The sequence below is a fragment of the Lynx rufus genome, unplaced genomic scaffold (genome assembly GCF_022079265.1).
Source record: "Lynx rufus isolate CCGP_SWC_20201006 ecotype Redwood Valley unplaced genomic scaffold, mLynRuf1.p SCAF_4, whole genome shotgun sequence".
Taxonomy (NCBI): domain Eukaryota; kingdom Metazoa; phylum Chordata; class Mammalia; order Carnivora; family Felidae; genus Lynx; species Lynx rufus.
The window spans coordinates 78156575-78170280 of record NW_025814856.1 but is presented as its reverse complement, the minus strand read 5'-3'; the positions used below and the strand labels follow the sequence as shown (position 1 = coordinate 78170280).

The 13706-nt window shown below is 37.8% G+C and overlaps 1 protein-coding gene across 3 annotated transcripts in view; it reads right to left on the bottom strand.

Moving 5' to 3' along the window:
• The window catches only part of COG5 (component of oligomeric golgi complex 5), a 322331-nt gene that overhangs the window by 32852 nt on the left and 275773 nt on the right, over window positions 1-13706 (bottom strand). For all 3 annotated transcript variants that reach the window (XM_047095454.1, XM_047095453.1, XM_047095455.1), the window contains exons 16-17: window positions 12895-12957; window positions 3640-3743 (exon numbers count right to left, since the gene is read on the bottom strand). In XM_047095454.1, coding sequence (XP_046951410.1) covers window positions 3640-3743; window positions 12895-12957 — 167 coding nt within the window. The remainder of the gene's footprint in view (window positions 1-3639; window positions 3744-12894; window positions 12958-13706) is intronic.

The window sequence follows — 13706 nt, the reverse complement described above, 5'->3', positions numbered from 1 at the left end:
TCCTCCCAGATGATGAGGTTTGCAAAGGCTTTAATTTGGATCAACAGATGATGCCAGCTGATGCTCCATGAAACTATTTATAATTTATAAATGTTTATAATTGCTCTTTAAGGAATATATTAAAAGAATGTGAAATATTTATAGGAAAGAAATTATACCCAAATTAGAAATCACCTGATATTAATTAGCTAACCAATGAGATCATTGGCTACAAAGTGCTGAATCTTCTTCAAAAAATGAGTGTTCCCATATTCTGAGAATGACGTAGAAAGAGTGGCAATGGTCTAGAGAACAACAGATATGACTCAAGTGCCCAGAGCAAGAGAATAAGGTGAACTTCGTTATCTTCAAAGACAGCAATGAATGGTTATTATCAGAGGATACTAACCAAAGGTCTTCTATTTCTAGAAGTAGACAGAAATAGAGAAACCAGTCTTAAGTTCTGGCAGGAAGAGATTTTGTTTAGTTATAAGACAGAACGTCCTGAGGCAAGGCCACTGGGGGGCACGGTGGAATGCTGCCGCGTGCAGTGTCACACGGTGGAGGGCTGCTTGGGTACGAGTGCAGAGACGGCCTCAGTAAGTGAGGGCAATCTTCACGTGGGGTATGGGTTTGCCAGATTCAGACACTGCATGGCCTATCTGCATTCAGTTCAAAAGTCAAGGTTGGAAAAAAACAAGGACACCAATCTCTTTCATAGTTTCTTGTGCTTTATCAAAAGCACTGTTGTTATCTTAGTACTCCTCCAGAGGAGTATTTCAAGAATTTTAATCTGGTTAATTGAAATTATTTCCATGAGGATTAGAAAATAAAATACTAAAACAAGTTCCTTAGGCACGTGTCAATGTAAGTAAAATGATCCAGTGGACAAAATTTTGAAATAGGTATTATCAGTTCTCAGTGTGGATTAGAAGCCTGACTGAAATTTACTAGAATGCAAAACTGGCTTGGCCATTGCTAAAGCTTAGTTTTCCCAATTACACCAAAGCTTTTGGTAAGAGATTTTCAACTGATAGAGTGCAGAAGTTGAAGGGCCTTCACAGTGAGAGCTGCACGCACGAGTCGAGGGTAGACCGAATGCACGCCTGAGAAGTGGCAGACGTTCATCCTCATGTCACCAAGACTTTTGGTGTGCGTGTGTGCTCTGCGCCCATCAGAGGTGCACATCCATCACTTCAGGATCTAGAGTCTTACTACTTTTACTGCCTTCCTTCCCCATGCAAAGCTATAACTGGACAGGAGCCATTTTATACTAAATAAAAGAATTTCGGTCAATGTACTATGTCAATCAGACATTTATGTTTCAAGCTTTATCTAATTTGGAAAGAAAGACACTGGTCCTATTAAATACATTTCAAATACCAGGAAACCAGGTTGAGCATTACTTTTTAAATAGCAGAGGGATTCTGTAACCCACCACACTCCACATAAGGCTGGCTGACAAGGTTAACCTGCTTTATTCCTTGTACCTAAAATAGGTATAGAGGGCTTCAAAGGGCAGATGGTCACTATTATTTTTCCAACTGTGACTCCTGGGGGCTGGCCCTACAATAAAAGTGAATTTTCCTTCTTGAACAATTTAATCTAACCTTACCTTATGTTTCATATAAGCCAAACATTTCATATATGGAATGACAGGACAGAATTACTAATAACAAAGTTCTAGAAAGTGAGAAAATTACTGTCATGGCACAACAATTTTAAACGCACCATGAAACAGTGTTCCACACTCCTACAAGGACACATGTGGAAAACGACCATCAGTGGACTCTCAAATGTCTGCCATATATAGACAGAGGGTTTAAATGGAACCATCAAAAGCCATTTGAGAAAACAAATTAAGGACAGGGTCATACACATTAAAATAATGCTTCGTACTCATGGCAACCTATCAGTGGTAATCTGGCTCCCTAGCATTTAAGCAAACTAGTAAGGATGTAGCTATTGGGAGAGCCAGCTTTTAATGTCTAATCCGTTATCTACAGGCACTAGCTGTGGCTCGCCAACACAGCTGCTGAAGTATTATCTGATTGCTCTTACAGAATGAGCCTTCATTTTTGTTTCCTTTTCAGAGGCATTGATAATCAGTCTAACTGGAACATTTCAGATCACCTTTGAACAAAATTCTTTCCAAATACTGCTAAATCAACAGTTTTGTGCTATCTCCAAATATTATAGTCTTTTGCCTATAATCCACTTCACCCTTCTGTGCTTCATGTCATTATTAAAAACAGAGATTGACCTTTTCACCCTTCAAAAGATACTGTGTAGGGGCACCTGGGTGGCTTGGTCACTTCAGCGTCTGACTTCAGCTCAGGTCATGATCCCATGGTTCGTGAGTTCGAGCCCCGCATCAGGCTGTGTGCTGACAGCTTAGAGCCTGGAGCCTGCTTTCGATTCTGTGTCTCCCTCCCTCCCTCTCTTTCTCTCTCTGCCCCTCCCCCGCTCACTCTCTGTGTCTCTCAAAAATTAATAAACATTTAAAAAATTTTTAAAAAATACTCTCCAAATGAAAGAAGTGATTTGAAAAATTAAAGGACAGTGTAGAACTCATACAATTTTCTATAAACAGCTAGACTAGTGGCTGAACATTTAATAAAATAGATATTTAAACAACATGGATATAAATAGAAATAGGAAAATTCAAAAATAGTAACTATGAACTAGGAATATAAAACACATATCTACATATTAATATTTGAATATTTAGGTCTAGAGCGGTTAAGTTTAAAAAAAAAAATCACGGGGCACCTGGGTGGCTCAGTCGGCTAAAAGTCCCACTTCGGCTCAGGTCATGATCTCACAGTTTGTGAGTTCGAGCTCCGTGTCGGGCTCTGTGGTGTCAGTTCAGAGCCTGGAGCTGCTTCGGATTCTGTGCCTCTTTCTCTCTCCGCCCCTCCCCCACTCACGCTCTCGCTGTCTCTCAAAAAATGAATAAACGTTAAAAAATCACTCTAAGCATGTGCAAATAACTATTCCAAACTCTCTATAAATAATGTCCTGGCCATTTTACTCTCCTTAAAACAATTTCAGTGAACACTGGGTTTGGACCTATGATTCTTATTCTCAAGACAACTATGACATAGATAAGAAGTACTCTTGTGAAACAGCTGTGGAATACTACCCAAGCGTTGATGGCCAGGTGTGATGTGACCAGATTGAATTGCCACAAAACTCTGAGAAAGGAAAATCATTCTTGCAGGGAGCTGAGATGCAGCGTGCCTTCAAAGCCAGAGCAGGACTCAGACCAGTGTAGTGGCAGAGGAGGGACATTTTATACAAGAAATAACATGCCTATGCCACAGTTCAAGTACAGGGTGCTTGCGAGAAGTAAGGATAAAGATGAACTTGGAAAGAGAAGATGTACCAACTGCCAGAAGTCCTGAATCATGCTGAGTCGCATAGATGTTAATGATTCTATGTTTCAAAGGCAGGAGAGCAATGATGCAAACAACAATTGAAAAATTTTAATCAGCTAATGGCACTCACAATGGATAAAACAGTGTGAGGTTGGAGGCCACGCCCGCCATGAGAGGAACAAGCCCTGTGTGGAAAGAGACTTCGGGAAGAAGGGTGGAGGTGGGTCAATGAAAGACAAATGTAGCAAAGGTTACTGAAATTGTGGTTGGAAGTGCTTACCCAGAAAAATCTTCCTGATGCATGGTGATGATTATGGCCTCTATAGCATCTCCCACGGAAGTCAGTAAGGGGTGCACAGCACTTCCCATAAGAACATGGATCGTCTAAAAACAAAAAGGAAGGACAGGCAAAATTAAAGACCAACACACAGAAATCTGAGATGGGAGAAGCACTTTGACTCAAAGGTTTTATAGCGAATTCCGACTATATACAGTTTAACTGCAATACCTCAACAGAAGTCTGTTCCTCTCCCAACTGCTGTTGCAAATGATCTTTAAAGCTGAAAATATGTGGAACATGGCACCGAACATTTCAACTCCCCAACTCCTCTCAAATGTTCAAGAAGTTTCATGGTCACATGAGGCCTGAGGAGTGGCCCTTATAAAGACCAAACAAACACACTGTGCCAAGTTTCTGAAAAGAGTGAGGTAAGACCCAGAGGGACTCTTGTCAGTGCAGACACAACCAGAACAACATGGCATGCTCTCCAGCAGAGTGAGCATAATAAATATGTGGTATTTCTTGTAGGGCAGGACAGTTAGGCCTTTCTGGGACTAGGTTCCTGTTTGGCAGGAGTGCTTTTGGTACTGGGTATCATCTCCCTTCCCAATCTTTATCCTTACTTCTCACAAACATCCTGTACTTGGGCCTCTGGCCTGGGCGTGTTACTTCTTATTTCTGTTGTCACAACTGGGCCGGGCAAGGTGTTTGCCACTGGCATCTAGTGGGTGGAAGACAGAGACACTGCTCAACAGCCTCCACTGCACAGGACAATCTCCCACAACAAAGAACTACCTGGTGTAAAATGTCAATAATGCTCACATTGAAAACTGTTCTACACTGAGGTATAATCACTGGTTACATTATGGAAGGCCCTTGGCCTTAGTTATGGGTTTTTAGTGTGAAAATATTAACTGGGCCTCAGTACACACTTAAAATCTAAAATGTAAGTATATTATGTATGCCTCACTGGTGACTACACACAATGAAGACGGATGGCTTTGGCTCATACAAACAATAGAAATAAATCGGAAAAGGTTAAACAGGACCCATATCCATTAAATTCCTAAATATCATCTCTAGCCCTTAATCTCTGGTAAAAGTAAACATACAGTACATGGGGATTGAGAGAGACGGGAGGCAAGGAGAGACAGAGCAAATGCCTGAGCAAGAGCATACAGCTTGCCCTCAAGGAGTTCACAATCTAGTGACAGCAGATAATTTCTAGCCATAGTAATGCTCTATAGGGTGCTATGGGATCATGGGAGAAACCTCACTTAAGCTGACATGATCTGAAAGACAGAAGGTACTGCCTACACCAAATTTCAGAGGTGGGCTGAGAGAGTACACGTTAAAGGTATGGTTGCCTGGGAAAGATGATGAACTCAACTGCACAGCGTTCAATACAGACACGGTGTGAGGTGCCTGCCTGTGTGGAAATAGACTCAGCAGATATACTCTGTAGGCTGCTAAGGAGTTGGGAATTTGCCCTGAAGGGAATGGGAGACCAATGATGGGTTTTAAGCAATGAGAAAATGTGGTTTAAAGGTCTGAATGTGGGAAAAATCACATTGGATGGCAGACTGGGTAAATAGACTAAAGGTAGTAGTAGTCTTGATGCAAAATTGTGAGTGTCCAAACAAAATCAGAGGCAACAGGAATAGATACGAGGAGACAGGCTGGAGATACTGTGATTAATGATTTGGTGATATTATTAACTGAATGTGTGAGTGCAGAAGCAGCAGGTTGATTTGGGGATGGAGAGAAGAAATGATGAGTTCAGATTTGGACATGAGTTTGAAGGACTTATAGGAAATTCACATGGGCTATCAGAAAGAACTGAAATATTTACATTTGTAGTTCTTGACACATTTGACTAGATTTGGTAGTCTTTGGCTTCTAAGAGGGAAGATGAAGCCAAAAGAGTCAATGAGATACCAGAGGATGGTTTGTAGAGTAAGGCTAAATGCCATTTTGAGGTCTTTCAGAAGAAGAGTCCTTGAAGGACTAAAAGGGGTAAGATTATTTATTTAGTATATATTATGTGCGGAGAACTATGGTATATGCCCCACATATTATAGTTCTACTTTAAATTCAATTATTCCTTCCTTTAAGAATATTAAAATCTCTAACTCATAGGTGATGAATCTAAAGTAATTTATAGATGGGGAAACTAAAGTGAAGTTAAGGAGACAGTCCTTAAGTGAGCAAGTAGAAGAGCTGGGATTTCCTACACACAGGTGACTCCACTGAGCTTTTGGTTACGCTTTGCCCACTTAGGGCAGAGAAGTAAGAAGAGATTTTAGAGTATGGTAGAAATGACTGAACAAGAGTTCAAGAAAGAAGACTCTGGTATGAGAGAGTGAAGTGTCTAACTACAGATCCTCCTACAAACAATTATGGAAAACAAACCAACAAAAAACCTACTGTAGAGTCGTAGAGATGGGAAAAAAGCAGGCATTTTTAGAAGGGTGTGGAAATCTAGAGCAAGCAATCAGAGGAGAGTGAGTTTTCCATTTTCTGTGACTTGGCTCAAAGAGTGTCTATCGTCATGACAGTGGCAAGGCTGGGTCGCTAAAACTCTGAAAGTAAAAAAAAAAAAGAAAACAAATCCTGCAGTCTTTTAGGCCAAAAGAGCAATGGAAAGGGGCCCTGGTTCAACCAGGGCGATTAGAAAGTGAGAGAGGAACCTCAGATGGGAGAGAGCCAGAGAAGAATGGGTAATTCTATATTTAAACTCAGCACTAGTCTTCAGCTGACTCATCAATCGTGCCTGTGCAAAGCAAACAAAAAATGGCTGCCAACAAGGCTTCACTGGACTGAGGTCTAAGGCATGGTCAGCTGCAGGTACAACAGTGTACAGTTAGAGCCCAGTCAAGCTGATTAATCGCTAAAGTAACATCAACACTCAGGAGCAATGTAAAAAAAAATACTGAGTCTACACAACATTAACATTCACAATATCCAGGATATATTAAAAAATCACTACATATACAAAAAGCTAGAAAATGTTATCAATTTTCAAGGTAAAAGATAATTCACAGCTGCCATCCCTGAGATGATCCAGATTCTACAATTATTAGGCAAGAACCTCGGTGAGGTAAAGAAAGAAGTGCTCACAATAAATATTAGGAAACCTCAGCAGAGTGACTGAATGTGTAAAAAAAGAACCAAATGGATATTTTATTATTTATTTTTAAAAAATGTTTATTTATTTATTTTGAGAGAGAGAGAAAGTGCAAGCAGCAGAGGGGCACAGAGAGAGGGAGACAGACAGTCTCAAGCAGGCTCCATGCTCAGCATGAAGCCCGATGTGGGGCTCAATCCCATGACCTGAGCCAAAATCAAGAGTTGGATGCTTAACCAATAGAGTCATCCAGGCGCCCCACAAAAATGGATATTGTAAACTAAAAACAAATTGCACTACATGCATATAGATGTAAATGTACTTCCATAAATAAGAGGTTTCTATATTTTACATAACATGGTGCAAATTACCTCTATGAAGACTATGAAAACTTAAGGATTTATAGGGTAATCCCCAGAAGAACCACTAAAAAAAAAAAAATCGCATGAAGAGGTATATATAAAAATCTAATAAATTAATTAAAATGGAATTCAAAAAATTTTTCAAAGAATCCAAAAGAAAAAACAATAGGAGGAAAAGAAAAAAGCAAAAAAAGCCAAACAAATGGGATAAAAAACAAAACTATATATATCAAAATAAAAACTTGTTAATGATTATATAATGTTAATGGACTACACACTCCCATTAAAAGACAGAGATTACCAGAACAGACAAAAAGACAACTATATACTGTTTATAGGAGATGTACTTTAAAAATAAAGACACACAGGAATTGAAAATAAGTGGACAGAAGATATACCATGTAAACATTAAGCATAAAAAGGTTGGAGTAGCCAAATTAATATCACATAAAACAAACTGCATGACAGTAAGTATTAACAAAGCTAAAGAGGGCTATTTCACAATGACGAAAACATCAGTTCATCAGGAAGGCATAACAATTGTAAATATGGATGAGACACAGCTTCAGCAGAAGTAGTAAATAGCTTCAAAATTGAGGTGTCAAGAATTGACAGAATTAAAAGGTCCACAATCATAGTAGAAAACTAACTTCTGTCTTTCGGCAGTTGATAGAACCATTATATAAAATATCAGTAGAGACACAGAATATCTGAACACATCACTAAATATATTCCCACTACCTTGACTTAAGTGATATTTATAGAACAATATAGTCAACAACTGCAGAGTAGACTTTTTTGTCAAACCACATGGTTCATTTACCAAGACAGACCACAACACATGCTAGGCCATAAAACAAGACTCAAACCTTTAAAGAACTGGAATCATACAGAGTATGGTTTCTGATGATAACAGAATTGTATGAAAAAATGAGATATCTAGGAAAACCACAAATAACTGGAATTTTAAAAAAAACCCCACTTTTAAATAACTCATGAATCAAAGAAGAAACTGCAAAGGAAATCTGAAAATATTTCAAACTTAATGAGGATAAAAGCACAACATGTCAAAACCAAAGTTACTTAGAGGGAAATTTACAACTTGTTAAATTTATTTGGGAAGGGAAAAGGTCTAAAAATCAATGGTATAGGCATATTTTTTTTAAAAAGGCAAAGAAAATCCCAAGTGGAAGTAAATAAAAAAGGCAAAAGCAGAAATCAATGAAAGAGAGAAAATCAAGAAAGTCAACAGTTGGCTCCCTGCAAAGATCAATAAAACTGACAAACCCATAGCTAAACTGATGAAGAAGAAAAGAGAACACAAATATTAATAAAAAAATTTTTAAAAAGGTTATCACTAGAGGCCCCAAAGACATTAAAAGGACAGTAAGAGAATATCATGTACAGCATTATTCTGACAAATCAGGTAACTTAGATGAATAGACAAATACCTTGAAAGTCACAAAGTATCAAAGCTCATTCAAGAAGAAACGGGTAACTCAAGTAGCCTTTTCCCTACTAAACAAATCAAATGTGTAGTTCTAAACTTCCTCAAAGAAAACTACAGGCCCAGATGGCTTCACTGGTGAATTCTATTAAGCATATGAGAAGAAAATAACACAAATTCTTTCAGATGACAGAATAGGAGGAAATAGTTCCAAACCTAATTAATGAGGCCAGTTTTGATACCAAAATCAGACAAAGAATTACAAGAAAACTATATACCAATATCTCTTATGATTATAGATGCAAACATTGTTAACAAAAATTAAGCATATCAAATTCAGGAATATATAAAAAGGGTAATACATCATAACTAAGGTGGGTTTGACATTTGAAAATCAACTTCTGTATTTTATTAACAGAATAAAGGTGTAAAACAATACGATTATTTCAATAGATAGAGAAAAAACTATTTGATGAAATGCCATTTATATTTTCTAAAAGTTTCAGTAAACTAGGAATAGAAAGGAACTTGCTTAACCTGATAAAGGCCATCTAACACCATACTTAAAACACTAGAATACAGATGGAGTGCTTTCCCCCAAGTCAGGAAAATGCTCACCAAGGTCCACTCTCACCAGTTGTAGTCAACCCTGTACCAGAGTTCCTAGCCAGTGAAACAAGGCATGGAAAACAGGCATCTACCTGTATACAATATGATGGTTTACAAAGAAAATGTTCATTCTGGCTACATGAGGCTTCCCACTTATGGGAAATACAAAACAGGAACAGTAGAGGATTAACGACTATCAGAGCAAATGGAGAAAGGAGAATAGATTATATCTCACAAATTCTTTACAAAGCAGGGAAGTGTGTCATACATTTTTCAAAGATTTACCTAAAATAGCTAAGATTACAAAAATATAGAAGTCTCAGCAATCTGGATTATTCTCTCATACAGAACATAAACCCACACAATAAGGGAGAAATGAAAAACTACTATGTTTAAACTTAGCAATACAATCACTATCTATATGAAACAATCCCAGTAATAAATGGATCAGAATTATTGAGCCAAGGTATTTAAATACTTAACAGCTGAGGTGAGTATAATAAAATGACTCTCATTAATTTTAATTATGCCATCCATGGCAAAGTAGATAATTATCAGATGTTAAACCTCAAGCCTAAAATAACCTTTAATTTCAGATAAAATCTCAACAAGGTAGAGAAGAAAAAACTGTTATGTACCTTTATGTGTAATTTTAGCAAGTGAAACATATATTTACTATTTTCTCTATAAAATAATAAAAGCATATAGGTTTTTGGTTCTTGGGATACAATTATTTATACCTCCTACCATTCTACCCCTAACTCAAAGTAAATTTGTGCTAAAGCCCCTACAATTTTAGGAAATTCAAGGTTCTCTTTTTTTTTTTCCTTAAGTGAGAGGGTTTTGTTTTTTACTTAATATGTCATAACAGTTTTTATGATTTAATTTAAAAAGCAACGTCAAAATGGTTTCATTGAGTTCTGTTAACATATGCAATTAAGTCTTTAATTGGCAGGGCCACTTGAACCACCTGCCAGTCTTCTTACCCAATTCTCAAGGACCACACTGGTGAGTCGTCACCAAACTGCCCAGCTACGTGAGCTGTTGGCTCTGGTGAGCAAGCCTCAGAGCAAGGGCTGTAGCCGGAGGTCAGGGCAATCTTGCCGTCGCTGGCCTCAACTCTCAGCCTACAGTGACTAACAACAGGAACTACCTTTGTTATATGTTAAAAATGCAGATTCAGAGTACATCCGACACTGAATTACAATCTGAAGAATTTCTAGTTTGAATCTGTCCGGAGACTTTTATGATCAGGCAAAGTGTAGGCACTCTGTCTTAACCTACAGAGTGGACTTTCTCTAACCATGAGTTGTGATCATTAGGGGTCAAAAAATCACTATCAGAATGTTTTAAAAAGTAATAGATGAGGGGTGCCTGGGTGGCTCAGCTGGTTAAGTGTCTAACTCTTGATATCAGCTCGGGCTGTGAGATCAAGCCCTGCATCAGGCTCCACACTGAGCGTGGAGCCTGCTTGGGATTGTCTTTCTCTCTCTCTCTCTCTCTCTCCATTCCCTTCCCCTACATGTGCTTTCTCTCTCTCAAAATAAATAAATAAATATTTAAAAAAAAGTAATAGAGGAGCATAGAAAACAAAAGCATGTATCACCCAAAATAAGGAAAATATTGTTCTGTGAAACTTTTGTTTCAATTACAGAAATACAGATGTATATCTTACATACATGCAATTATATAGGCATGTACATATTTATAAATGCTTATATATTGTGTATGGGGTCACAAATTAAAATCGATTTCCTATCTTGGGTAGCAATCAAAATATGTTTGATAGCTACTTCTAGAAGACAAAGAAAAAATGTGGAACCACAGAAAAGGAGACTGTGAATTCCCTGCCTGGAAGCAAGAATGTTAAGACCTTTTGGGTTTTCCTATTGGTTTGATTTTATGGTATTTTTATGACCATCAGTAACTTGGACAATTCTTTTCTTGGACAACTCTTTTTTTTTTTTTTTTTACATTTTTTTAAGTTTTATTTATTTTGAGTGTGTGTGTGAGAGAGAGTGGGGGAGGGGCAGAGACACAGAGTGGGAGAGAGAGAGAATCCCAAGTAGACTCTGCACTGTTAGCACAGAACCCGATGTGGGACTCAAACTCACAAACTGTGAGATCATGACCTGAGCCGAAATCAGAAGCTTAACTGACTGACCCATCCAGGTACCCCTTTTTGGACAACTCTTAATAAAAACAATTATTTTAGGATGGTGGCTCTAATAATACTTCATCATAATGAGATGGGCACATTGGGGGAACAGAAAGAATACAGAGAAACATCCAAGTGTGCTTTCACTGTGCTGGGAGAAAAGACTGTCTTCTCCTACCCACATATATGAATTTAGTGTCCTCAAGTTTTGGGGCCTGTAAAATCCCCATCCATGTCACCCGTGGACAGCATTTTGACCTCAGAAATTACCTTCTCCCTTAGGATTTGTGACTACATCCTCTAAATCTCTTCCTCAGCAAACTGAAGTTTGCTGTTGAACTGTTGTTCAACAGTGTTGTTTCTTTGTAGCTTCTTACTCCCTAAATAAAAGTATTTGCCCTTGGAATTCACTGGTAGTGCCTGTCTCTGTCTCTCTCTCTCTTTTATCTCTATCTAAGCAACCTAAATCTAACCTGACAGTTGACATCTATTACCTTTGTGCAGTTATATTGTACACCTTACAGATGCAGAAACTAAGGCAAGAGTAAAGTTATTAACTTGTCTGAGGTCATACAGCTAGTTAAATAGCTGAGATAGGATTCATACACTAGTAGTTTGGCTCCTGAGTCTTTGCTACACAGTGTTACTTAGTAAATACCAAAAACATATTTAGTAAACAAATGAATGATGATGGCAAGCAAACACAACTCTCTGGGTCAGTGAGGTCTGGATTTACCAGCATTAGGACTTTGAGCAAGCTATTCCAAGTTGTATAAAATAGGGACAATAATATATAACTTGAACAGTTGCGATCATATTTCAATATATTGCATGTGACTGGCAAGGAGCAGGTACTAAATACAGGGTATCTATTACTATCATAAAAATGAATGATTTCCTTGTTTAAAGAGTTACCTAGTGTCAGCTACATATGGCTCTGAATCTTGCACGACCATTATTTTTTATTAAACTTCCTGGGTATATTTATGTTAGTATGTTAAAAATGGGAATTTACCCTGATTTCACACCTTTCACATACACATTAGAGTCTCTCAACCTTGGCACTATTGACATTTTGGGCCCAGTAACTCCTTGTTGTCAGGGCTCTCTTATGCACACTGCAAGATGTTGAACAGCATCCCTGGCACTAGATGCCAAGAGCACTCCACTCCCAGTCATGACAATCAAAAATGTCTCTAAACATGGTTAAATGTTCCCTAGAGGACAAAATCACCCTAGTAGGGACTCTGCTTTACTGGGATAATACTAGGCTGTACTGCCCTGAGATATAGTGAGTACTTGAAGACTCTTGCTTCTCTTGCTTATGATAAAATTATCATAAGTAGAACACAATCTGTAGACACCAACAGGGTCTATTTTTAAGATCTAGAAAATATAAACACACATGTATGCCTTCTCTTTAGGATAATTATCAGCAGCTACTTTTGGTAGAGAATTCTGAATTATTTTTAAAATGTGACAATCTCCCACTCATCCAAACAAATCCTAAAACCCACTGTGATCTGTAGAGTCAAAGATTAAATTCTTTTACCTTTAGGGCTGAGATTATAGTTTGTTCGGCTGCTGGTGGGAATGAGCTCTGACTGGAAACCACCTAGAACAAGGTTTTGATCCAGTTATAGTTGTGCTTAAGTCATTTATTTTTATAAATATTAATTTTGATCATTAACATAAAAAAGCTGTTTCTACAGACACATAAAACAGTATCATAACTTCACATTATATCTCTCCTACTTGTTTTAAAAACTTCTTAGTATTTACTAGTTAAGGCAGACTGAACAATACTTTCCTGTATAAAGCAAACGTACTGTATACTTCAAATAATCAAAAGATTAAGAATGTTAAGAGTTGGCTTTCCTTTATTCACTTTAGACAGGCTTTAGTTATAATACTGTAACTTGAAAAGGTCAGTCTAAAGCCGTATTTACATACTTCTTTAAAAAAATCACTTTTCTCCAGGCTAACTATAATTTTCAACAAGTCTTTCAAATACAAATGTCAGGGGCACCTGGGTGGCTCAGTTGGTTAGGCGTCCTACTTCAGCTCAGGTCATGATCTCACAGTTCGTGAGTTCAAGCCCCGTGTCTGGCTCTGTGCTGATAGCACGGAGCCTGGAGCCCATCAAGTTCTGTGTGTCTCCCTCTCTCTCTGCCCCTCTCCTGCCCCTGCTCACACTCTGTCTTTCTTCCTCTCAAAAATAAATAAGCATTAAAAAAATAAAAATAATATAAAATACAAATATCAAACAATTTCTTTTTAGAAATCAATACAAATATTATGAACATTCTGAAAGTATCAAGAAAGGCATTTACATCAGCCTAAATAAATAACATTCTTTCATTG